General features: G+C 35.2%; 1 protein-coding gene across 2 annotated transcripts; it reads right to left on the bottom strand.

Moving 5' to 3' along the window:
* Positions 1–2,450: 2,450 nt before the first annotated feature.
* Positions 2,451–23,546, bottom strand: LOC145574875 (trafficking protein particle complex II-specific subunit 130 homolog). 2 transcript variants are annotated; one of them, XM_081632746.1, is made up of 21 exons: positions 23,216–23,546; positions 21,793–22,022; positions 20,416–20,597; positions 18,713–18,896; positions 18,269–18,359; positions 17,604–17,764; positions 15,105–15,194; positions 14,856–15,017; positions 14,460–14,521; positions 14,265–14,355; positions 13,250–13,413; positions 12,897–13,104; positions 9,292–9,837; positions 8,998–9,210; positions 8,496–8,871; positions 8,183–8,273; positions 8,034–8,118; positions 5,886–6,075; positions 4,461–4,756; positions 2,964–3,057; positions 2,451–2,863 (listed from the first exon to the last, which is right to left on the bottom strand). In XM_081632746.1, exons 1-21 carry the CDS (start codon positions 23,277–23,279, stop codon positions 2,688–2,690), a joined length of 3,756 nt encoding a protein of 1,251 aa, XP_081488872.1. In that variant the 5' UTR covers positions 23,280–23,546; the 3' UTR covers positions 2,451–2,687. The 2 variants fall into 2 exon arrangements, with proteins under 2 accessions (XP_081488872.1, XP_081488873.1); XM_081632747.1 differs by having other exon boundaries at positions 2,964–3,054.
* Between the last annotated feature and the right edge of the window lie 477 nt (positions 23,547–24,023).

Raw genomic sequence — 24,023 nt, 5'->3', positions numbered from 1 at the left:
TAATGATTTATAATGATACAAACTTACAATGTTTACAAATAGCAACGTAACACAGTACAACGATTTTGTTAATTTGTTTTTTAAATGAGCCTTGTTGAGTTATTATATTCATACATGGATAACCTCATAACCTTTTTTAATTTATCATCTAATCAAAATGATCATTTTGTGTAATACATGGGTTAACAAAACATCATACTAATTATGTAAAGGAAGTATACATAACCAAAGACTGAAAGGCATATGAAATAATGTAAAAGTAAAGGCAAATAAATAGAAGTCGTTGGTAGAAGCTTTAAAAAGAACAACACCTAACGTCTAGCAAGTTATAATAAATGAGGACCATCATCACTAACATGGGTTATATATTATGACTATTTTATACAGCCACAATTATTCCACGCATAAATTCACATGAAAATTTCTAGGGAACCCAGCAAATTTTGCCATCTGCCCTTTGCTTTAATCACTCCAAAAATCTCTATCAAACAAAACAAATAAAAATAGAATTTTGAAGAGAGCCTTTTATTTTCCTTTTTAATACGATCATGTGAACATGGGACATCAGTATTATGTCTTATGCATTCATCAAATCTAGGACTGCTACGTTGCAAATTCTTTGGAGGGAAACTATTATGTTTTCTTGTTTTAAAGGTAAGAAGAATAAACTATTAAAAATCCGTCTTTTATCGGAATTATTACAAACATTAATCACTTAATACAAAGACGTCCTCCGTCCCTTAATTAGATGCCTAATTCTAACATTTATTCCTCATATAATAGAGAGAAGTAGACATCTAATTAAGGGACAAAGAAAGTATGAAGTTAAATAGCTATTGTTATGAAGTTTAATTTTTTACGGGTGTTTAATTATATACTAGTGCTCAGTGTGTGTGTATATATATATACTAGTACAACCGTATTGACTTTTCCACTATTTACATGCTCTTCTTTAACTACATATTGCAATTTATATGTGTAGGCACGTAAAATTTATTTGACTGCCACATCGGATCTGATACAGGTCAAAAGTCAAATTGTTCACTTAATTAACTTAATGGTTATTTGACTGTTAATTTAAATTATTTAATTTGGGTGAAATATATTAAATTAGGGCCTGTTCATATTTACTGAACTGAGCTGAACTGAACTGAACTGATTGGAGCTGAACTAAACTGAACTGAACTGAACTGAATTGAATTGAGCTGAAATGAATATTTTATGTGAGAGGGAAATTAAGAGCTGAACTGAACTGATTGGAACTGAACTGAACTGAACTGATTGGAGCTGAACTGAACTGAACTGAACTGAAATTAAGTAAATGTGAACAGGCCCTTAGCCCTGTTTATTTAATTTACTTTATTAGGTTCATTTTAAGGGTTAAAACTCAACAAATGGGTTAAGCTATAATAGATGGGTCTCAATTACCAAATCAAAAGCCCAATACATATCAAACCCTAAATTACCCTAGGGTGTCTCACTCTATAAATAGAGGCTCTCTAATTCATGTGAGAGGAGTAAAAAACTTAGAGGAAACAAAAAAGACTACATCAGAAAATAGAGCAAGCCTCTCAAAATCCTAAACCTCCTCAAATCAAACCTCGTTGGCCCTCGAATCGAGAATTCAAGTCAAAGGTCTACATCAACAACAAGCCAAAAGTCTACATCAACAATAAGTCAAAGTTCTGCATCAAATCTTCGATCGAGATCAAGCCTCGACGACCCTCAATCGAGAATCAAGTCAATTCGTGAATCACATCAAAGTCAAAGTGGAGATCGAATCAGAGGATCAAATTAGAGATTGTACCCAAAATTATCAAATTAATAAAATTAACGCTGTGTTGCATTTGCTTTTAGTCTATATTCTGCAGATTTAAAATTTGTGATTACAATATGTAATGAGTAATATAATTAATGATCATGTGAAATCTTGTTAAAATTGTCTTAATTTGTGCTTTTAAAATATCTTTTTTTTTTTTAAAATATAACTTTTACTTATTAAAAGTTAAACATATTAACAATCAAAGTTGTGGGTTGACAGACGAGAAAGTCAACATGATACAATTTTAAAAGAATGAAAGTACCAAGATTTTATCACCTCAACGATTTTTTGTTAATCTGGTGGCATTTCTGTAAATATATTAAAAAGTGTGATTATTTATTCAGTACTTTTGATGAGCTGTCCATTCTGGGGAATTAACTGGGCACAGCTCTTATTTAAATAAACATTATCTTTTAAAAATATGTTTTTAATTTAACACCTATCTGTCATTTATGCATATACTGATATACTCTACTTGTACATTCTGCAATATTAAATAACGGCAATTTTTTACTCTTTATGTAGTACCTTTTGAATATCACACTATTATTCAAATATTGCAAAGTTATACATCAAGAGATTTCAGGCATACAATAAAAAAATATTTATAATGAAAAAAAAAAAAAAATAAAAATTTATCCCCTTGCTTCTTTAAAACTGACTTATAGAGAGATTACAATGCAAATTACAAAAATGTTCCTCATCCTATTATGTGGTGGTAATTACAGATTGTACAGACAGGGTACTCACAATGCTGAAAATTTTCTAGTGCCTAGTGATCAATACTGCTGTGAAAGAATTACAATCTACTGATTTAAACTACAAAAATCAATCAATAGTACAAAGATAAACACCCTTTGAATAGTTACGCTGGTATACAGTATGAGGAGCTTAGAGCAGGAGGGAAGACACAAACCAAATGCGGTGCAGGTGGATTACTACTTATATTTGCCTCGTCAATATCTGGCAACCCAAGATGAGGGGGGCGTACATACCCAGCCACTAAGGGTATACACAAGATTGAGATGATAATTCTTGAGCCTGTATATATTACAAGCATATTAGTTCCTAATAAAGATATCGAATCCAAATTATATCGAGTTCACTTAAGCATAGAGTTTAAACTTTTGACTGCCATTACCTTGCTTAGTAGAGAGAGAGATATGCCCACGCTTTCTGCCAGCAATCATCCAGTTTTCTGAATTCGCATCAACTTCGTATAATACTTCCTCCTGCTGAAGACAAGAATGATTACACTTCTTATTTAAGAAACAACCTAAGATAAAACATTTGACATCCTCTATTCACACAAATTTCAGTGACATGTGCGAAGAAAAGACAAGCCAACAATTACAGTTGCAGTATCAATTACCTAAGCTATTCATAGCCAGCTAAATTAGAGAAAATGAGCCTAGGCATAAGGGAGGTGTTATCGCAATACCACTTGGCAATAACAGTTACTCCCTACACAAATACAGTGGTTATTTATCTCCCTCTTCTTCACATGCGCTTAAACTCATTACTACATAAGGTCACAACACCCTTCCCTACATGTAAGTTCCTCATAAAAGTTGATCAAACTAATAAGGTGTATAGCTTTCCTCATTTGGACATCCAATAGCAGCTAACATTCTCACTCAACAGCATGATTACGGGATTAGAATATAAAACAAGCCACTAGCTTTGATAAACTCTACTACCCAAGCCAACTCTAGGAGTTTGGTGTCCACTTGAGATTATCTAAATCACCCTTATTTTTGCGTACTCTTTTAATAAGGTGGTTGTACAATTTTTTTTTTTGAAATTTATAGCATGCATCCCGGGCATATGAAATTATAAAGCTATTAATTAATCAATTAATCAAAGCCTTGAAATTATAAAGCTATTAAGAGGTAAGAAAATGGGCCAGGGTTGCCCCTAGAAAAGGAGAGTTGTGAAACTTGCAACACCCCTCCCCCCCCCCCCCCCCCCCCAAAAAAAAAAAAAAAACGTAATAAGTAAAATAAAAAAAGATGATGGAGTTACTTCCTGTACTTCAAAAGATGATTAGATCTATCTCATTTTCTCTAATGTGAGAACTGTATATAAATATAGATGTCCCTTCAATCACCTAGGTAAAACTAGTAAAGATCTAGACTAACAAGGTTGCTAAGTGAGTGAAACAGAGGGAAAAGCTTTGTGTGGAAAAACTTCCCAGTAGTATAGTTAGAGAAAGCTAAAAACTAAATATCAGCAGATCAAGACACCAATCACTCAGGAATAGGCGTATGTTTTATCACAAAAGAGATGATACTTTTCATCACAAAAAAATAAAAAAGTTAGAAAAGTGACGATCAAGCCATCCATACTTCATGTGGTGATGTGGGCACTGGCACAGAGCTAGAGAATACAATTGAGTGCTATAAACTAGTTTGAACTAGAGAAACACAAGAGCATGCATGGTCACAGTGGGGAAGCAGAAGCTAGAATAGTGCTGACATAAAAGTTGATGGCAGGTGCAGTTGGCTCTCATAGACAAACTCTCCAAAATCCTCAATCAGGGAACTATGGAAAAAGTGATGTATTACCTGAATTGTATACTATCACTATGTTTGTTATGTAAGATACAACATTACCAACAAAGCAATTAATGACTCACATTGCTTTGAGGAACCATGTCTTCTGCATCCTTTAACCTCTCAATCCTCCAATTCACAGTAACAAGCTGGCCAACCCTAAGGCTATCTGATGGAAATGGGAGAAAGCCAACTGCCAGGCATGGGTCCAACACAGGTCTTTGTAAAACAAGAGCACTTTTAAAGATCAAATCCTGCCCTACACTCTCAGTTGCGGAAGACTTGATTATGACAGGCATGTGTGCTCCCATGGTTCTATCTCCACTAATTTTATAACTAATATTTAATATACTTTCTGCACCGGATGCCCCAGTTTCACCTGCAGCAGGAGGAAATAACAAACAATTTACCGAATATTTAGATGAAGCACATGAAATATTAAGAAAGCAGTCAACTGTATAGTGATGGTTAAAAAGTAATCCTATTAACTGTGTTTGCAAATGCTGTTCTTCAATGCAAGCAGAAAAGGCCAGGTGGGGACTGCCCAATGCCCATTTTTGAAGCATATTTCCAATCGCAGACATAAGTTTTTATAATGAACAAAAAAGAGATATGATAGAAAAAAAAAAACACCAAGAACGAGGGCTAAGAACAAAAAATACGTGCCCTTGAGCTATCATGAAACAGTTTATCTACTAACGCAAGTATCACTTAGAACCTAATAAAAGACTAGTTATACAGAAACATGTGTAACCTAAATGAGAGGAACCTACAACCTCTATTGGTTTATTCCTTTCCATAAGCACTGCCAAATGGCCAATGGAACCATCTTCTACGCTTCAGCAAGCCTACCCTTCTCATCCTTTATTTTTCCAAGCCATAAGAACGTTCTTCTCAAAATAAGGCTGGACCTAGCTTAATGATTAGTACCAAAGAAAAGAGCTCTAGGATAGAAGAGTAAAAGATGATTAAAAAACTCTTCCTCCTTAGGACACAGACTACAATGGAATGAAAGAAATCCCTTGATTCCCTTCCCTAAATTAAAACTTTGATTATCCCAGTATTCTTCAATCAATCAATCAAAAGCCTTAAACCCATAAGTGGGGTTGGCTACATGAACCAAAAGTGATTATTCCGTGTAGTCATCGACTCTCAGCATATGTAGGCACAAATTATTAGTTTTAACTCTTTCATCCACTCTCCTCAGTTTGAGAAAAGTAAAAGGTGGATGTCAAACAGTCTGTTAGTCACTTTGTGTATCTGTTTGTGAAAACCTGTATGCTAGCTTTTTCCCTTTGATAGACAAGTTTACCCCAAGATTAGCCCTTTTTAACCACTTCTACCTACTCCTTGAAAAAGATAAATTAAAACATCCTAACAAGTGGACAAAAGCACCAACTGAAGAGTTTGAACTCAAGCAGTCAAGCCCTTTATATAGATTGTGTAGTGCAGCCAAGTAACAAGTCATGCATTACCATCAATATCAAGCATAAAAATTCTCATAATACCTTTGACATTCATGGAACCAAAGCATATGCTGAACAACATGCTAGCTTTTGAAGAAGGAGAAACAGTGAGAGGAAAGAAAGCTGAAGCTGGTCGCCCATTATTCTGACAGTTGTGGACGAATCCATCTTGAAGATCCAGCCAAGCATCATGAACACTCAAAGTAGCCTTAACTTGTGAGTGCAGAGTAACCTGAATAGATACAGAAGCAATGTAAAATATTTATCTACTTGTCAACTACATGCATAATTTAATCAAAAGCGTAATTTAAAAAAAAAAAAAAAACAAAATGTGCTACTGAAGTGGAATATGAATGTCTTGCATTCCCTGGAAATTTTTTCTCCGTCAAGTCAAACTTAACAACAATAACCTAAAAACAGAGCTCAATATCATTGGCGCTTGAATGCAACTCGAATAGTCTTCTTATGGATAAGTTGGAAGGATAAAAAAGAGAGTTGATCTATATCCTGAAAATTAAGTATAATAGATACTCCCTCCCTTCGAAAAAATAAGACACCTAACTTTCCACAGCTCAAATTTTGACCATTATTTTTGAAATTGTATGATAAAATAGTATCTATTTTATAACAAAAGTAATTTTTTTTTTTATTCAAAGCTACCATCAATCAGTGTTTCATTAGGCAATGATACTAATGTAGCACTATTATCATTAATTTCACTTATCTTTTTAAGAAAAATATACTGGAGAGATTTAGATAAAACAGCCCACCCCTCCCTACCAGACCCTCCATGTTACAAAGCACTATCCTTGCTTGGCAAAAGCATTCTACTAAGAACATAATCAACAGTCAACAAGAAAGGAGATGTTAAGATACCTTGAGTAAGGCCCTGCAATGCCCCAAACCAAACAAACCAACTTCTAAGCATACCATAGATAAACACGTAGATAATACTCAATAATCCCTGTGATAATAGACCGATCTTAGGAACAAAAGAGATGAAGTTAAATTCAAACTCTTTCTCACTATCAATCTCAAAGAAGTCCTTAAACAATTTCAGATGATCTTTTAAAGAAATCCAATACTTATTAATTATACCCATACCAAACACTGCTTTCTTAATCTGTTCCCTAAAAGGGTGCTCTAAACACTTACTATCAGCATGAGATACATGACTCCACATCAAAGCTAAAATTATTGGATGATCTTCTGATAGATATTCAGAATTTTAAAGAGCAATAGCCTGGTGGATCCTCACAGACTATAGCTTTTAATCCATCTCACTTGTACATACAAATACAACTTTTAATATTCACCACCTTAAAAACCATATTCCACCTCTTCAGCCTTCATTTTCTCAAACAATATCACCTACTCATTTTGCAGCCACATCCATACCTCCAAAACCTTCGACAATGCATTCCTCCACAGCTTCTCCTCCACGAGACCATCAACACTATCCTGCATATCTGATGTTTCCATCTAGTCAAGAATCCCTCCCTTCATCACAACATCACCAAAAAATAAAAAATTGCACATTCCAACTTTTCAACATCTTATACATACCACAACTCACTCATTAACACAAAAGCATAGAGGAATAGTCACGGTTTCAATAGCAGACCGTTACAAGTCACAACATCAATTGACTAATGTGAAAGTTCACTTCATTATTCTGATACCTGAGTTTAAACACATTTATTGTATCGTCAAATAATTAAAAACCGAAAGTACCAAAGTTAGGCATCCACCATGCATTACACCACTCCTTTCCTTACTCTCAGGTACACCAGGGCAGCTCATCATTGTAATTTTTTGTTGTGTTATAATGTGACAAATCGCTTGTCAATTCTGAGTGAAACATCATATTTACTCTTTTAGAAATATAGAAAAAAATGATGGTCAACATTGAGTCATTAACAAGATTTAAAGTAAAAATTTACATGTAGGAACAAAATAGAAAATTTACTTTAGCACAAATAACAACATTATGGCAATACATTCATATACATTTATTTGTAGCTTGTCATTAGAATGATTGAAAGTACCCCATTGCTAATGTAGCATCAAAACTATTCGAAACCACTTAACTACATAAACAATATGCACTTTTCAGCAACAACATATTCAACAATTCATGAATAAGATTAGCAATTTGTCTAGAGATAGATTAATATCAACAGTAAATACCTGGAGAAGCAGAGTACCATCATTGCATTTGTCAATGACACGTGTGCTCACATGAAAGGGATCAGTAAAATGGACAGCCAGAGTCCTACATAAAACAATTTTGTTAAGTATTGTATCACAAAAAGATGCAACAACACCTACAACAGTACCTATCAAACGTTTGGTTGTGGGACATTCCGAATTCAAGTTTAAGAGCCATTGTCCTCATCATATCCACAATGCTCAGCCTCTGCGATGCCGCTGAACAATTAATTAAGAAGAAAAGTTAAAAACAGCAGAAATAAGAAAAAAAAAAATTTGTTCAACAGTACTTCAATTTTCTGGCTCCGCATTAAACATGCGGGGTTTATTCCCCTAGTCTCATTTTACTTACCCCATTTGACCCAAAAGTTCTACAAAAATTGGTCAAATAGAGCAAGTAAATTACGGTAGAAGGAGTAGAAGGAGTAGTTAACATCATACCTCTGGTAATTCCATCACTTACAGCACGAACTGGAATCCACAAGACAGAAGTTAGATCACTTGCCCAGTCAGGCAACTGAATCTTGCCATCCTGCAGGTTTAATTGTGCAACATCTTTGACAAGAGAGGATGGAGAATTTTGTTCCCCAGAGTATCCCATGTCAGGTATACTTTTATGAGCAGTTGTGTATCTATCCATCTCAATAACATGAGATTCTTCAACTTCTAAACCTGGGCCAGTGTCAATGTGCAAGACACCCCCTTTAAGGGGGTAATCTATTGGTCTTACTATTATTCCAACCCACTGCACTTCATTTATCAGCAGAGGTGACGAAACAGCAGGAGTAAGATCAACCAGAGCTCTGGGTTTGAATACCTACATGATAAAAGAACTCGTCAGAATGCTCAAATATATTCATGATCAGAGCTGAGTCAATGGTCAGCATAAGTTAGGAGCATGAAGCAGAATTATCTTGAGATCCATATCAACTGAGGTGTATACCTTTAAGATAGGTCTAGTTGGCTTTTCATAACTCATGAAATCATCACTATCTGCAGGAGCACCTTTGGAGAAACTATGAGATCTAAATCTCAAGTGTCCAATCTGACCAGTAAGGACTCCTAAGACATATGAACCTGGTTTTTGTGGCGGCAGGGTAAGTGTAATAGTGTTCCTTCCAGGCTTCAATATTGTCTCAGAAGAGATACTTGTAGCCTGAAAATTCATAAAACTAACAACTGAATCCTTCACTGGATAAATTCAATTAGTGCTACAAGAAGAGTTGACCAAGCCTACCTTAGCACCTTCATCAGCATTGTGAGTTTCCATCAGAGTAAGATTTAGTGATTCTAGGGTAGTGTCATCTGGAAAGCCACTCCACACAGTCACCGACAAAGTACCAGGATCACCATCACATAGCTGCAATGGTCTCCCAGCATTCCCAGAAAACGTAATTAAAGATGACACATCAAGTGGAACTGGGTGCTTCATTTCACTATGTGCAAGGCCAATGACTTCTGCCTGAAATGCTTGTCTTTCTTTGGTAGAGAAGAGGCTTTTATCCAGAGACAATAGCCTTATACAAGATTGCAAATAACCAGCTTCATCCTTGAGAATCTTCTGACACTCGGCCAAGTTTGGAAGCACTTCAGCCAAAAGATCTTGCCAACCTTCACCGGCATAAAGAGCACAAACCTTCTCATATGAATTTGCGGCTAGGTCATACTTTCCATGTTTATGAAACACAGCAGCAATTTCACCATCAAGGACAACTCCATGTCTTCTCCACCAGGAAAGATGGTAATTTTCGGCAGCTCCCTTTGTTAGTTCCAAGTACTTTTGCTGCCATGAATGAATAATGGATGAATTTGTACCCAGTATATACAGAAATACTCAAATTGACAGTCTCAACTCTTTAGTGTTTCTAATAAGCCAAAACTAGAGTACTTTTTAAAAATTAAATGCAGATTCTCACGAACTAATCCTGCTGATTTTCATGAAATGTGTATTAAATACTAAAGTAACCAATTATTATAAGTTATATGTGTTAAAGTTGACCTATGTCTCAATGTCAGTAATTAAAGTTTCTTGGGGCCTTGGGGGTCACCTGGAATGGGAGATGGGTGGGAGAATTTTAAGGAACAGAAATTCTGAGTTTTTTTTTTTCTATTTGAATTGAGGCTATAAGTTAATGGAGTAATGTACTCCTCGAAAAGGAGGGTAATAATTACCCACTAGCCCTAAGGCCCCTCCCTCCCTTTCTCCATTCTCTCTTCTCTATCATCACCCTTTTCTCTAATTTGTCAGTCCCAGGGCGAAGCCACACATTATTTCTTGGAGGGAAGGTGGCAACAATAGGTAATCTCCATGTACCCAAATCATAAATAAATGCTGACAAAAATAAAAAATCATTTTAAAAAAAAGTTACTAAGATTTGAACCATGACTTATAGTCATCAATAACCACTTGTTCATACAGACGATTCGGCAACCATCATGCCAAGAGTTATGCCAAATGTAAAATTTTAGAAAGGAGAGGTCAAGGCCCTCTTCTGCCCCTGTTTGTCACTCTATACTCTTCCCCTTCCCCACTAACGCTGCTAAAAATCTACCTAGATTATTATGAGAACTGAGAGATTACGGGCAGAAAAGACTTTGCAACACACGATGGATACCACCAAAAAAAAAAAAAAAAAAAGAGTACATATTTAAAGTCATGACATGTCCTCAGCGTATATCTTCCCTCCACTCCGCTCTATCAAACGCCATATTTTCCTCAATCTCCAAAAGACTCATATCACTCTCAATCACCCTCCAAGTTTTCTTAGGTCTTCCCCTAACCCTTACTGCCCCCTATCACTTTGTCACTCTTCAAGCCTCCTTCCTGTCAAAGTGTCAATCAATCTTCGACTTAAATGGCCAAACCACCTTAAGCGATTCTCCCTCATTTAGTTCTCAAGTATCTCAACAGATGTAACCCCTACTTTCGTCCTAATCATTTCATTACCCAATCGATCCTTTCTTGTAATGTATAGCCACAGATCAAACCCACTATATGCATCTTCACCACATTCATTTTACGACTTTGACAATGCTTCATAGCCTAACATTCTGTACCATATAATAATGCTAGCCTAATTGTCTTGGCGGTAGAATTTTCCCTTTAATATGGGGCAGGATCACATAAAAACATTGTAGCACTCTTCCACTTCAACCAACCAGCTTTGTTTCTATGAGCATCATTTCCATTCAATTTCCAATCCTTTTGAATAATGGATCCTAAAAATCAGATCATATTAGAACCCTATCCCATACAAGGTGATCGATCCTACCAAGTACCAACCTATTTCTAACTTCGCAAAACTTACATTCCAAATATTCTGTCTTACAGCAGCACATTAAGCCTACTTTCATTCTTGAAAGTTCTTAGATTCTTCGTTTAGTAAAAGTTGTTTACACTTTTGCTTTATTCTACTTTAGCAAAATCTTTTTGCTACCTCACCCTTCTTGTACTTTTTTACCTTTTTCTTACATCGACTCACCACATCAACACTCTCTTCAATTGTCTTAATTTATGGGCAAATAATAACCATAAAGGACTTTTGGAACGAAGGTAGTATATAGCAAACACAGCAAGAAAAATCAACAACTCAAATGCCAAATTGATGTTTTTCATGATTATTAAGCCTTTTCAAACAACCCAAGCCATCCACACACAAAGGCCCTTTTACTTTCCCAAAACCTAAGATCTCCAAATAAAAATATCCAAAATTGAAGGAGAGGAATAAGATTACTCTAGAGGTTTTATGATTTAAATAATTATAAAAACAGCTACAAAAAATGGCCAAATGTATACTATATACTTCAATTCCCATACCCCTAGGCCCTAGCTATTCCAACCCCTAATATTGGGTATCCATTTTAAAGCAAATTTTAAAAGCCACATAATTCCCTTTAATCATAAACATACTAGGGTTCCTATATGGAAGAGGGGGAAGGGAACTAGGGTTCTTTTCCAAATGCCAAAATTTCCAAAATGGACCTTAGAATTGTCCTAAGCAGGAACAAAGCCAATATTTGGGACAAAAGGGCATCTGTAATATCCTTCTCTAAAAATCATTCATTGCCACGGATAATTAGGTCAAAGAGGAAATCACCAATATTTTTCCCACCAAGAATATGAGTCTGGCCAACAATGGCAACAAATCCCTGAAACCAAAGGCCCCCTACTTTTCAAGTCCAGGGACTAAAAAATTATTCGAAGTAGGATGGACTCTATTCTTTTCATGCAAACAAGAAAAAGACAAGTCCCTCATAATTTTCTCCAACTTCTAGCAAGACCCCAAGAAATCCTATAGAGAGTTTCATGTTTTTTTTCTTCTTTTTTTTATATTTCATTTAATCTCATTACAGCAGCACATGTCCCAGTTGTCGGGGCAAATGATGAATCTCTAGAAAGACCCGGGTCAGAGCTCACCTCAGGAGGGGGAAGAGGGTGGGTTGGCCATACTAAATTGTGTCAACGGAGGAATCAAGCATATACTCTCGCTGTCCTATAATTTTTAATTTTGGTCAAATCCTATTATTTATAAACCCCAAAATGTTTGTGCATTTCTAATATAAATGTCAATTTTTTAATTAATGAGATCACGTTGAATAAATTTTTCATATAGACAAGTGAGAGCTCATGGATTAAAAAGGGTAAATTTGGAAACTCATAAACGTTTATTACAGCAATATCTAATTGAAGTCTTGCTCAAATAGTTGGATTTTCTATACAAAGGATGGACCAGATGATAATAGAAAGGGAACACTACAAGATAAGATATTTTGCTATCTTCAGTTATAAAACAGAACTAAACCAATAACAGTTGCAATGACATGGAGTAAGTAATATGATACCTCAAAATCCTCAATAGATGATAGAGATTTCCATAGATCGGGATCAGAGATTGTTTTTCGCAAGGCATGTTCAGCAGCAACATGGATTTCTGCCAGCCTCATAGGTCTATCAATAGAGCCTTCAAAGTTTCCTGGAGTCGAATAATTACGTGACATGGATGGTGCAGGTGTTTTGCTAGGAGGGATTGCACCTCCTGAAACATCTAAGCTGTAGATATGCATAAGGTTTTACTTAGAAAAACAGGAAAAATGAAAAAGACTTCAGCAGATAGATAAGAACGCTAACTAAAGCTATACATATAGTTCAATAAGGTAACAAGGTAGACAAAATTTAACTGCACTCATTTACCCACCCTTCATTCAAATTAAGCTGTGCGCCAAACATCTCAAACATATTTCCAGCAGATAGAGAAGCCCTCCTTCTATTAGCTTCACGGAGAAGAACACAGGGCTCAATAGGCAATTGCTTCCTTTGAATACCAAAATGCTTCACTTTTGGACCTGATTGAAGAATCATCTGGATACACCAAAAAATAAGTCAAATATTCTTTTCAATTCTATCTCAACAAATAACAAAGAAGACCTTCAAGAAAGCATTTTCTTTCAGAATAGACCAAGAAACTTCACTAAAAATGATTCAGAACAAATAGAAATAATAAGCATAACAAAAAGAACATTAATAGCATTTTTTTTTTAAAAAAAAAAAAAAGAAAAAAGAAAAAGCAACTACAAGTAAACATGAATATGTTATACAGAGCCATTCATTGTTTCCCTGGAAACAATAATGACATCACGCGAACATGGATACCCAGCCAACCTGGAAAGAACTCCAGTAAGATCAGCCATTTCCTGAATTCGCTGTCTAAGGATTACCTTGACTTGTTTCTATCTTATAAGTTGGCCATTTGCATTTTAGTTTTATAGTACTTTGTTCAGTTACTCTAGACGTCGTAAATTGTTATTGTACAGCCCTGTCGTTATGACATTATCTTACAATAGTTCAACTTATTGAAATTAAAAAAAATTTCCTCAAAAAAAAAAGTGGTCACATTTTAGATTTACTTGCTTTTCAAGATTTAAAGCTTGAATGCAGAATATTAGTCTTCTTTCAATCTACCCCTTCATCATTAATTCGTTTATTTTTTTATTTTATCATCAGCAAAAAGCAATTTTAATTTCCAAAAAGTTGGAAGAAGTGCTTCACATCATCCAATATGTAATAAATAACCCACTCTTTAGAACTCAAAAGGAGTAGACCATGGGATTGCAGAAGCTCTTCACACAAATAAAATAGGCACTAATAAACCCTGAGCAATTATAAGTTATAAAATAATAACTGACCATCAATAATAGAAACAGAAATATTACCTTTTCTTTCTCTAGAACTTCCGAAGCAGCATCAGGTGGAACCAAAGGCCAAACTGCTGGTTTGGGCCACGGCAGCATGCTGAGGGAAGCACTATTTGGTGGCAACCAAAATAAGTTAAGCAGCAGAATATAGTTCGAAGGTACTATGCCACCCAGAAATAATTCAAAGTATCTTTAAAAAACCTAGCAATTTACCTATTTGCAGGACTTCTCTCAATATCTGTCCCATATCCTACTAAGTACGCAAGTCTCATAAACTGCCACAATAATATACCCATGTCAGATAGAGAAGAAATTTCTGATGGGAAGGGAAAAACTGGTAAGGAAGAATAGATCCACAGACATACATACATACAGCCACAGGCACATTTATGCATTTGAATAAGCAAATGAGAAAAAAAAAAAAATCCAACATACTTTACAATTTTACATAGGTGATGTGATTTGATAACTCCCTTATCTATAAAACAGTAACTCTTTTATGAAAATAGATTTTAATCCTCAACCAAATATACTAAGATCATCAGATGATACAACCCCAACAATTTTCCTGATAGAGTAACCATACCCATAAGACTTTAGAATGTCTACCTTGACCCGGCACAATGAAAAGAGATCACCCTGAAGTCGGTAGAACTCCTTTTCTACATCAGGGGCTACTAGTCCATCTTTGTAGTTTGCAGCAGTAGCATTGAGCAAAGCCAAGCAAGCAGTTATTACCCAAACCTCACGCAAACAGAATGGCAACATGTTCTGGAAGAAAATAAAAGGTTCAGTAATGAATTGAGAATATTAAGACTTGCTTGAAAGCTTAACAATAAAGTAGATGAAACTTTGTACCTCATAGAGTGCCAGTGCCTTAGAGAAGCTTATGATAAATGAATAGCCCCTAGATGCAACCTCGAAAGGACGACTTAACTTGAAGAGAAGCTGCAAACGTCAGCATAAATCTCTGCATAAGCTATCAATATTACTTGACAATGACAAAAAGAAAATAAGTAAAAGCCAAAGAATGAATGGTCTTGTACTCTTGTATTAAACAATTTCAAGGATGTGAATTTAAACAAAATCAAAATATATATGGATGATGCCACTCAGCATAGTAGTTGCATGGTATCACAAACGCTATCCAGTCACATTCTATAACAGAATGAGATAATCACGAGTAAGCCCAAAGCATACGCTCAAAAGACAACAATTATACAGTACTACCACGCAAAGAAGCCCAACACCAATTTCTAAATATTCTTTCGATCCCCTTAAGCCATGATACACAAGTCCACAACGCGTTACTTTAAGTGTACCCACAAAGAGCCAACCTTTCCTTATTGGCAAACCAGAAAATTTTTAAAAGAGTTTTCTATCATAAAGATACAGCTTTAATTTTCTGATTAAGTTTCAAAACAGCTTTTCCTCTAATGTACACTAATCTACGCTGAAATATATTATCTGTTTCTTAAAATAATGCAGCTTGCAGGCATGTAGAAAGAATTACAAAAAACACCCCAATGCATCAATAGGCCAAACTCTGGAAGTCGGGCGTCCAAGAGACTAAGAAGCGGCAACAAATCCAGAAACTCAAATTTGTGAGCTCACGCCTCTTGAATTCTCAATCCTCGGAGGATTTATATTGAATTAACTAAAGAGAATACATGGTTTCTACAAAGGTTGAATAGTTCTCTCATACCAAGGAATCAAATGGGCAACTCTTAGAGAAGCATTAGTTGCTGTCATCTAGAATAATTATAAAAGTTGTATTTTCACTGCGTCAACAGATACTCTATGATTCACAAACACTATATGGGGGAAAAAAACAAGTGCACGACATTAACTTATAATAGAGAAAGATAATGTTTCCATATGGGTCGTGTTTGTGCTTGGTCTCTTGTTCGTTTCTTGTTCACAAAAAAAAATCAGAAGCTAATAACTGTGTAATATGACAAAAATGTCAAAATGGGCCGTGTTCATGTTGATTCAACTTCAATAATTTATATGTCGGTCTTGGATGTGTTGGTATCATGTCATAGAATGCTACTTCTACTTTCAATGCTTCTTATGGTGTTTTTATGTCATTAATCTTACATTAGCGATAAGGCTAAAAACATAAAGGTGCTCGTTCTCATGTAAAATTATAAATAACGTTTGTGCTCCATATGAAGTACACACATTACATGCATGAGTTACATCAAGTCTAAGGAATAAATCCAGCTTACTGAGATACTAAGAACTTATCAATTCACCCAAAACACACTTTATAAACAAGAAAAATAAAAGCTCTTGACACACTCTTTAACATCACTCTCCAACTCCTTAACTTCTATGCATCATAACAGAGCCCCCAACCCTCTCCTTGTGGAGTGAGAAAATGAAATGATACAATGAACACAAAACTTAAGGGATACACATTGTGTAAGGGTAAGAAGAGCCTCAATAAATAACAAGTGATAAAAGGGAAGGGGAGGGGATTTGAAGGTTGCATTTTTCTTCTCCTTTAATAAATCAAATCCTTTCAATGTATGAAAGATTTGGAAAGAAAATAGAAGCTCACTCTCTTCCTTTCCTTCCCCGTCTTTATACTCTTCTCCCCCTCGCTTTCCCTTCATAATTGCTATTCAAACATAGTGTTTAATGCCTAGGATTCTTAGCTGATGAATTAACCCCCACCCTCCATCCCCTCTATTTTTGATAAGTAATAAGTTACAATATAATACATTCCTGAAGATTTTTAGGTATCAATACATATTCATAACACAGAAGGGGGCAAATTGCTTTCTTTCTCAGAGCAGATTTACCAAATTTTATGCAGTAGGGCTTCTAGGAGCAGCAGAACAAAAATAAAAAAATGATACTATTCGATTTAATGGAAAGAGGATAGAAAAGGATGCAGAAATGACAACAGCCAGCAATATCAATCATTTTATGACCAGAACCTAGACAATCTCAACCACAATTAGAATAGCTTACGAGACATTTGGCTTAAATGAAGTCCATCACTAAAGGTCTAGATGGCAGCATTAAGCCATCAACTTAGATAACAAACAAAAACAACAAAAAATCAATATCAATATATATGCTGCATTGTCATATGCAGCTTTGTTCGGTGAAATCAGAACAACCTAGCACTAAGCAAAGGGTTCCAAAAACAAAGATATTCTGTCACATGGATCATCCAGCCAGGGTATGTGTGACCTAAATATCAGGCCTAGGAGGAATTTTGCCTTTTTTTTTCCCCCTGAATTCAAGTTTCCAAGTATCAAACTCATCTTTCAACAAGGAAATTTTGCTCTATAACAGTGTCCATCTGATACAGCTAACAAAATGAATAAATCGCTTTCATACCTTTGCTTGACATGCAAACAGATACTGACGGAATTCAAACTCTCTGAAAGAATCATCCTGAACTATTTGTGCCAGTGGTTTGATTCCAGGATTTAGCAGTGCAGCTCGATCATCACCTTGGTCCATTCCACCAAACTCCTTTCTCTTTCCACTCACATTTACTGCATAAAATTTAGTGTTAGCATAGTATTTTTTTTGTTAAATATGTATCATTATTCCCTAGAATGGGGAAATAGTTGAGTTAACAAACACAAAACTGCATACAGGCTGGAAAACTTTAGCAAATACAGTAGTAATACAAATTTGATCAACAGAGAAGAAGCTGGAAAAAAAAAAAATCTTAAACATTGAAGCAGTAAGGTTCTTCATTCAATTATTCTATTCATACAAAATTGCCCTTCCCCATGCAGAGCTTCCCAAGAAAAGTGAAACAATACACTAGAAGAACTCAAATTTGATAAAAAACAAGATTCCTGAAACTTTTTAAAGTCATGAAGTTCGACAATTCAAAGTTTATTTGTAGCTTGAAATAACTATAACCAAACCTAAACCTACAGTTTAGGTCAAGCTACAAAAAAACATTATAGTCCTCACTTCTCGAAAGCTAAAAGAATTCTAATTTGCAGATGAAGCCTATTACATAAAGTAAGCAATGAACAAATTACCTGTTTCCAAATAACAAAGTTCAAGCTCATCATACTCGCGTAATGAATCTTCATGAAGATGAGCCATCTCAAACATAAAAGCCAAGCTTTCCTAAAGCAAATAAGACAATTTCAGGCCAAAAGGAGAACACGTAATAAAGTTATGGATACCAAATTTATTAGATGAAACAAGATTATAAATATCATAATAGTACTTCCTACATCCAAGCAAAGAGCCAAAGACAACAGAAAAAAGGTTATAAAGCCAATTCAAATTCAATTTAGTGACTCCACAACAAAAGGCAAACCATAGGCATTAGATAATTAAAAATTCAGGATATTCAGTGTCTAGGAAAAAAAAAAAAAAAAAAAAAAAATTAAAAACAATAAGCAAAAATTATAAGCTACATCTAGCTGAAGCATCTATCAACAGCTGCTATTATGATTAAGACAGAAATTCAAAACCTTCAGTATAAAGAAGTTACAAAAGTTCCAGATTGGCATAAATCGTTGCTCACTCAGCTTCCGAATCTCTTCCTCATAAAACTGAACTCGCCTATCCAATGTATTACGAATACACTCCATGATCTTAGACTCAAAGTCCTCCCAAAAATTCACTTCTGGTCCATGTAAGTCTAGTTTGCAACACCTGAGAGAGAAAAATTCCCAGCTTTAAGCAAAATGCAGCAAAATTTCTAAGAGAGTTCATTTTGGTGTGAAGTATTCCACTCAAATTATGCCACATTTCTTCTTTTGTAGGGTTGAATCCAATACATTTTAGGCCATTTTATAATCCACACTCGAAGGAGAAAAGGCATGGATAATGAGAATGGAACCAATCAAAAACACTAGGACATATTATATTGAATTTGCAGGACACAATCAACCACCACCAGAAACCTAACAGAAATCTTGTATACTCCTTCATCTAACTTTTAGACAACCCCCAACATGAACAGCCAAAAAGGTCCCAATTACCTAGCTTACCTGATATTTGACAGTAGACAGTTAAGCACAAACACGCCTAGCTAAAGGTGAGGAGGTCCCCGTTCTTAGAAGGCAACATGACATGACGGTTTAGATATACCACTGCCTAGATCATCGTCAGATATCTAAGGCTGTAATAAAAATCACAGAAATAAAGAATGTATGCACAACCACAAGTATAGATATCCTAATCAAAACCAACTGATCTTCCAAAACATCAGTTGGTTCATATTCATTGGTGACAGGTATGAAAATGATTATATGATTAGTACTCACACCACCCAATGTTAAGTATTACACATCAATAAAAACCCTATGTATCAAGAGATACACCGAGAGTTATAAAATAAAAACACCCTTTGTTCTTTTTGTTGGTTAAAATTATTGTAGCAACATAAACCAAATAGGGTAGGAGAAAGAGTAGCAAGTGGGGCATGTAAAAGTAAAACTAGGAGAGAGTGTTTAAAGTGATTTTATGTTTTAAATTATAAAAGAGAGTGTTGTAAGCTTGTAACTTATAAGCGGCTTTTGTCAGTAAGAAAAATTAGGAAAGAAAGTGTTGCATGTGCGTAAGATGGAAATTAAAGTTTGCTTAAAGAGGATGTAACGAACTGAAGTAGAAAGCTTAACCAGTAGAAAAAAACGGAGGGAGTAGTAAGCAAAAAATATTATAGGAAGGTAATAACATCATGCCACAAGCCGATGCAACCCTCTTCCAATTTAAATTGCAGTTTACTATTGTTGGAAAAGAGTAGTTTAAACTTTGGAAGCTACACTCAAATAATAATTCAGCATATTATGTGTTGAAGCTATCACATAAAGGTTGTTCATGCTATAAATTTGAGCAGATTCAGACAGATACAACAACAGCTGCTATAAATACTCATGATTAAAGGTTATCAGAGTCCGCCAATAATCCAAAAAAGATCTCAGAACACAAATATATCCTAAACACAACAAGTAATGTGATTCTATACATCCGCTCAATACAAGTATTATTGAAAAAATTGTTACAGTAATTGTTAATTGATCAGTATACTAGACCAAACAAGCTAATTTAATGTGGTGTAAAACTGCACCTTAAGTCAATTCTGTAGGTCACGCAAGCTCTAGGAATGACATAAATATACTATGCAGAATCATAATGAAGGAACCACATGCTCCTTGTTGCACTAAAGTACCTTTCTCTCTTTTTGGAGCTGAATTCCACTTCCACCTTGGCATATACCCTTTTCGCCATCTTGGTAGCTTGATCATTGGTGGGATGAGCTCTATTCACAAACACAATGAACCACTCCTTCTCATCATTTTGTGTCAACAATTTCACTCTAGGTTTGAGGATGGATTTAAACTCATCAAGGTCCTGCGGCATATATATCAAGGGATAGAAGCAAGTAAACACAAAGCAAAGAAAAATTGCAACCAAATAATGAGAGTAAGGCTAAACAACAACATTGAGTATGCCTGAAATTCACTCATAATTATGTTCAATAACCTCCCCCCCCCCCCCCCCCCCACCCAAAAAGTAAAATAAAATAAAAAAATAAAGTAAACCTATACAAATGATAACTTCCGCACCAAATTCCAAGACAGTAATTGCAGACCAATTTTATACAAGAAACATTAATCATAATTTCATATCAGCAAAGAAATGAGAATATAAAGGTAAGAAAAAGGAAACAAAGCAAGTTACTTTATTCCAAATCGCATAATGATGTGGCTCTCAGGAAAATATCAATAATATATTCTAATCAAATACATTCAAGAGAGGTTACAGTTTTAATTTGGGTTTTGGTAGGGTGAAGAAGACAACGCTTTGGCACAATTCAGTGATGGCATGGCAATATTGTGGTGTGCTTGGCTAGAAAGAAATAGTTGAACTTTTAAGCATGAGTGTTTCACGCGTGATTTGATATTGGACAATGCAACTTCACTAGCCTCTTTAGGTGCTATAGCAGCTGGGCCTTTCCCAAATTATTCTCTAGGAAAGATGAAGAGGAATTGGACGAATTTGTAGTTTTTAAGAGTTTCTTTGTAAGGACACCTTGTCCTCCTTTTGTATTACCCTTGCTAATACTCACTCCGCCCTCTTTTCATGATCAATCTTTAAAAACTTTGACCAAAATGTATCTTTAATACATACAAAAAACACTCTTGTGATATACTATTGGAATCCTTTCCGTGCATAACTTTTTATAATTATTTGTTATTAGGTAACTAGATACTAATGGTCAAAGATACATCTTGAAGACCATGCAAATGAAAATGTAAAATAAATAATGACCAAGAAGGCTGCAAAACACTTTGACACTCAATCATTAAGAAAATGTAAAATCAAGAACTTTATAATTCAATAAGGATATGTATCAATTTCAGAACAGCCATGGCCTTTGGGATCACAAAAGGAGAGACTTTATAGGGTGCATGATTTAAAATGGAAAAAACTATACAAGAAGAATTTTGTCAATTTTAACAGAAATCGCATGAGAAACACTTGTAATTTTAAATTGAAGGAATAAGGAGAAAGGTAGAAAGTGATAGAAGATTTAATTTTTTACCTCACATGTAACAAGTACCACAGTAGCATACTGCTCCCGAAACCAAAATAGTGACTGCTCCTGTGGGAAGCGGCTGCGAAGCCTTGAATCTGTGGTCAATATATATTCAGCTGGCAGTTTCTCCAGAAACACAGGATTTCGAGTCTTGTTATTTAGACAAGCCTTTTTGAATGGAAGCCGCTCTTCAAATAAATTTTTGACATTTGGCCACAAATCACTCACATCTTCCACTGAAACATAGTTGTATGTGCATTAGCAATGAATGTTGACAAATAAACAAATATAAATGCAGCATAAAAGAAGAAGAACAATTGGATTAATACAGATACGCAGGAACATAAGAGCTCAAATAGAAGGAAAAAAAAAAAAAAAAAAAAAAAGACCTTGCCTATACCTCCCCATGTTGAGGCTTCTAACATTGGTAACTGTTATGTCTTCCAGGCTGAAGTCATGACATGGTATTACAACTTTACAAGTATCCATCTCACAATACCAGAACATAGTTTACTCAAATGGCCAACGATCGATAACCAATTTTTATTTTTTGTGGATTAATTTATGCTAACGTTGACTGTATATTTTTCAATTAATGACTTAATGTGTTAGTTAAGTGTGAGGAGCTTTTCTACGTTTATCTCAAGAAGTACCCCCTCCCCCCCCCCCCCCCCAATATATGTAATCAATCCTACCATAGAACCCCGCTCTCCAATTTTTTCTTGCTTATACTCCATAAATTCACTCTTCCTTAAAAAAAGAAAAGTAGATAACAGCATCACTCAAACCTTACACCTTGCCTACAAATATCCACTTGTCCTGGTATGACTCGTGCTTTCTAAAACTGATGGTGCAACCTATTTGGAAAAAGACTCCCCTGTGTCTCACTTAAAGCGACTATATCAATAAAAAAAAAGTACAAGGTATGATATCATATATACCTTGGACAAGGTCGTCTAGTAAGTGAGCATCAACTTTTAATATAGTCCAAAATCAATTGCTTAGTAGATTCCTATAATCCTATGTGCAAGATTGATACCCTAGTCCTCAAATTACTAACTTACTAGCGAACCGATAGCTCCATTGAATCAGCACAATTATCGGTTTACCAAATACTCTACATTGCCCACATTATAGAAAATCAAGTTATATAATATCCCAATAATTTCATATCCATGATTGCACCCTAGAACTAAAGTTCTGCATTGTATTAATAATCTTACACCCTCATTCATCACAAAACTGAATCAAACAATGTAATTGCGAAATCAAATCAATGCAAATCAAGCGACAAGCAGTTTGATATTGGATCAATCAAACAGCAAATCAAAAAATTATAAATGAAATCAAAATGCTAATCTTCTGAATTGTGCAATTAATCAGCAAAAACAAAAATGGAAGTTTACGAGAAGAGAGAGAAAGAGAGTACCAGCAATGACGAGATGATCGCAGGTGTTTTTGATAGCTTGGAACTGAGCTAAGTAATTCGCCATGATTGATCTGAAGATGTAGAAGAAGGAATCATGCGGTGATCGCGCAAGATTTAATCAGGAAGAAGAAGAAAATCCAGGGTTTTTGGTTTTTGGATTGAATGTGAATTGAAATTATGGTGGATGTTTTCAGTGTTTAAGGGAGTAAGAAAATGGAGCAAAGAGGCATCGACTTCGCTGGTGTTGGTTCAAATGTTGTTGCTCATCCTTCTCATATCTCCCACCTTTGAGGCTTCTTCCCCCCTCTCTCTCTTTCCTCTTCTTCTTGGGTGTAGTGACTACTGACTAGTGAGATTGTTTAGGGATCGGTTTTCTTCGGTTTATTTTCACTTCATTTCAGTTCCTAATTTCCTTCTCTTACAAAATATTAAGTTCAGTTCAGTTAAGTAATTGAGAACAGGCCTTTAGTGTGTCTGTTTTTTTCGGTATAGGTACTCGATAGAAGAATTCTCTCATCGGTTTAAAATCTCTCACATGTCAACCTGACTCGAATGGGTTGGTTTAATGAAAAATTGAAAATTATTCGAATAAAAATACACTTATTTTTTTAGACCAGCCCTGTTTATTATTATTTATTTTTTTTTACGAAACAAAAAGGAAAAAGAAACTAAAAATGAAAGTATAGAAGCTGACGACAATGAGCTGAAGTAGCTAGATCATAAGCAAAGTCCACTGACTGATGACTAACTTTCAGAATTTGGCAATTAGGAAAGGTTGAAAGAATGTCCCAAATCTCCTGATGAATTC

The sequence above is a fragment of the Chenopodium album genome, chromosome 13 (genome assembly GCF_948465745.1).
Source record: "Chenopodium album chromosome 13, dcCheAlbu1.1, whole genome shotgun sequence".
NCBI classification, from domain to species: domain Eukaryota; kingdom Viridiplantae; phylum Streptophyta; class Magnoliopsida; order Caryophyllales; family Amaranthaceae; genus Chenopodium; species Chenopodium album.
The sequence above is the reverse complement of the archived record's forward strand: the minus strand, read 5'-3'. Positions and strand labels throughout refer to the sequence as shown.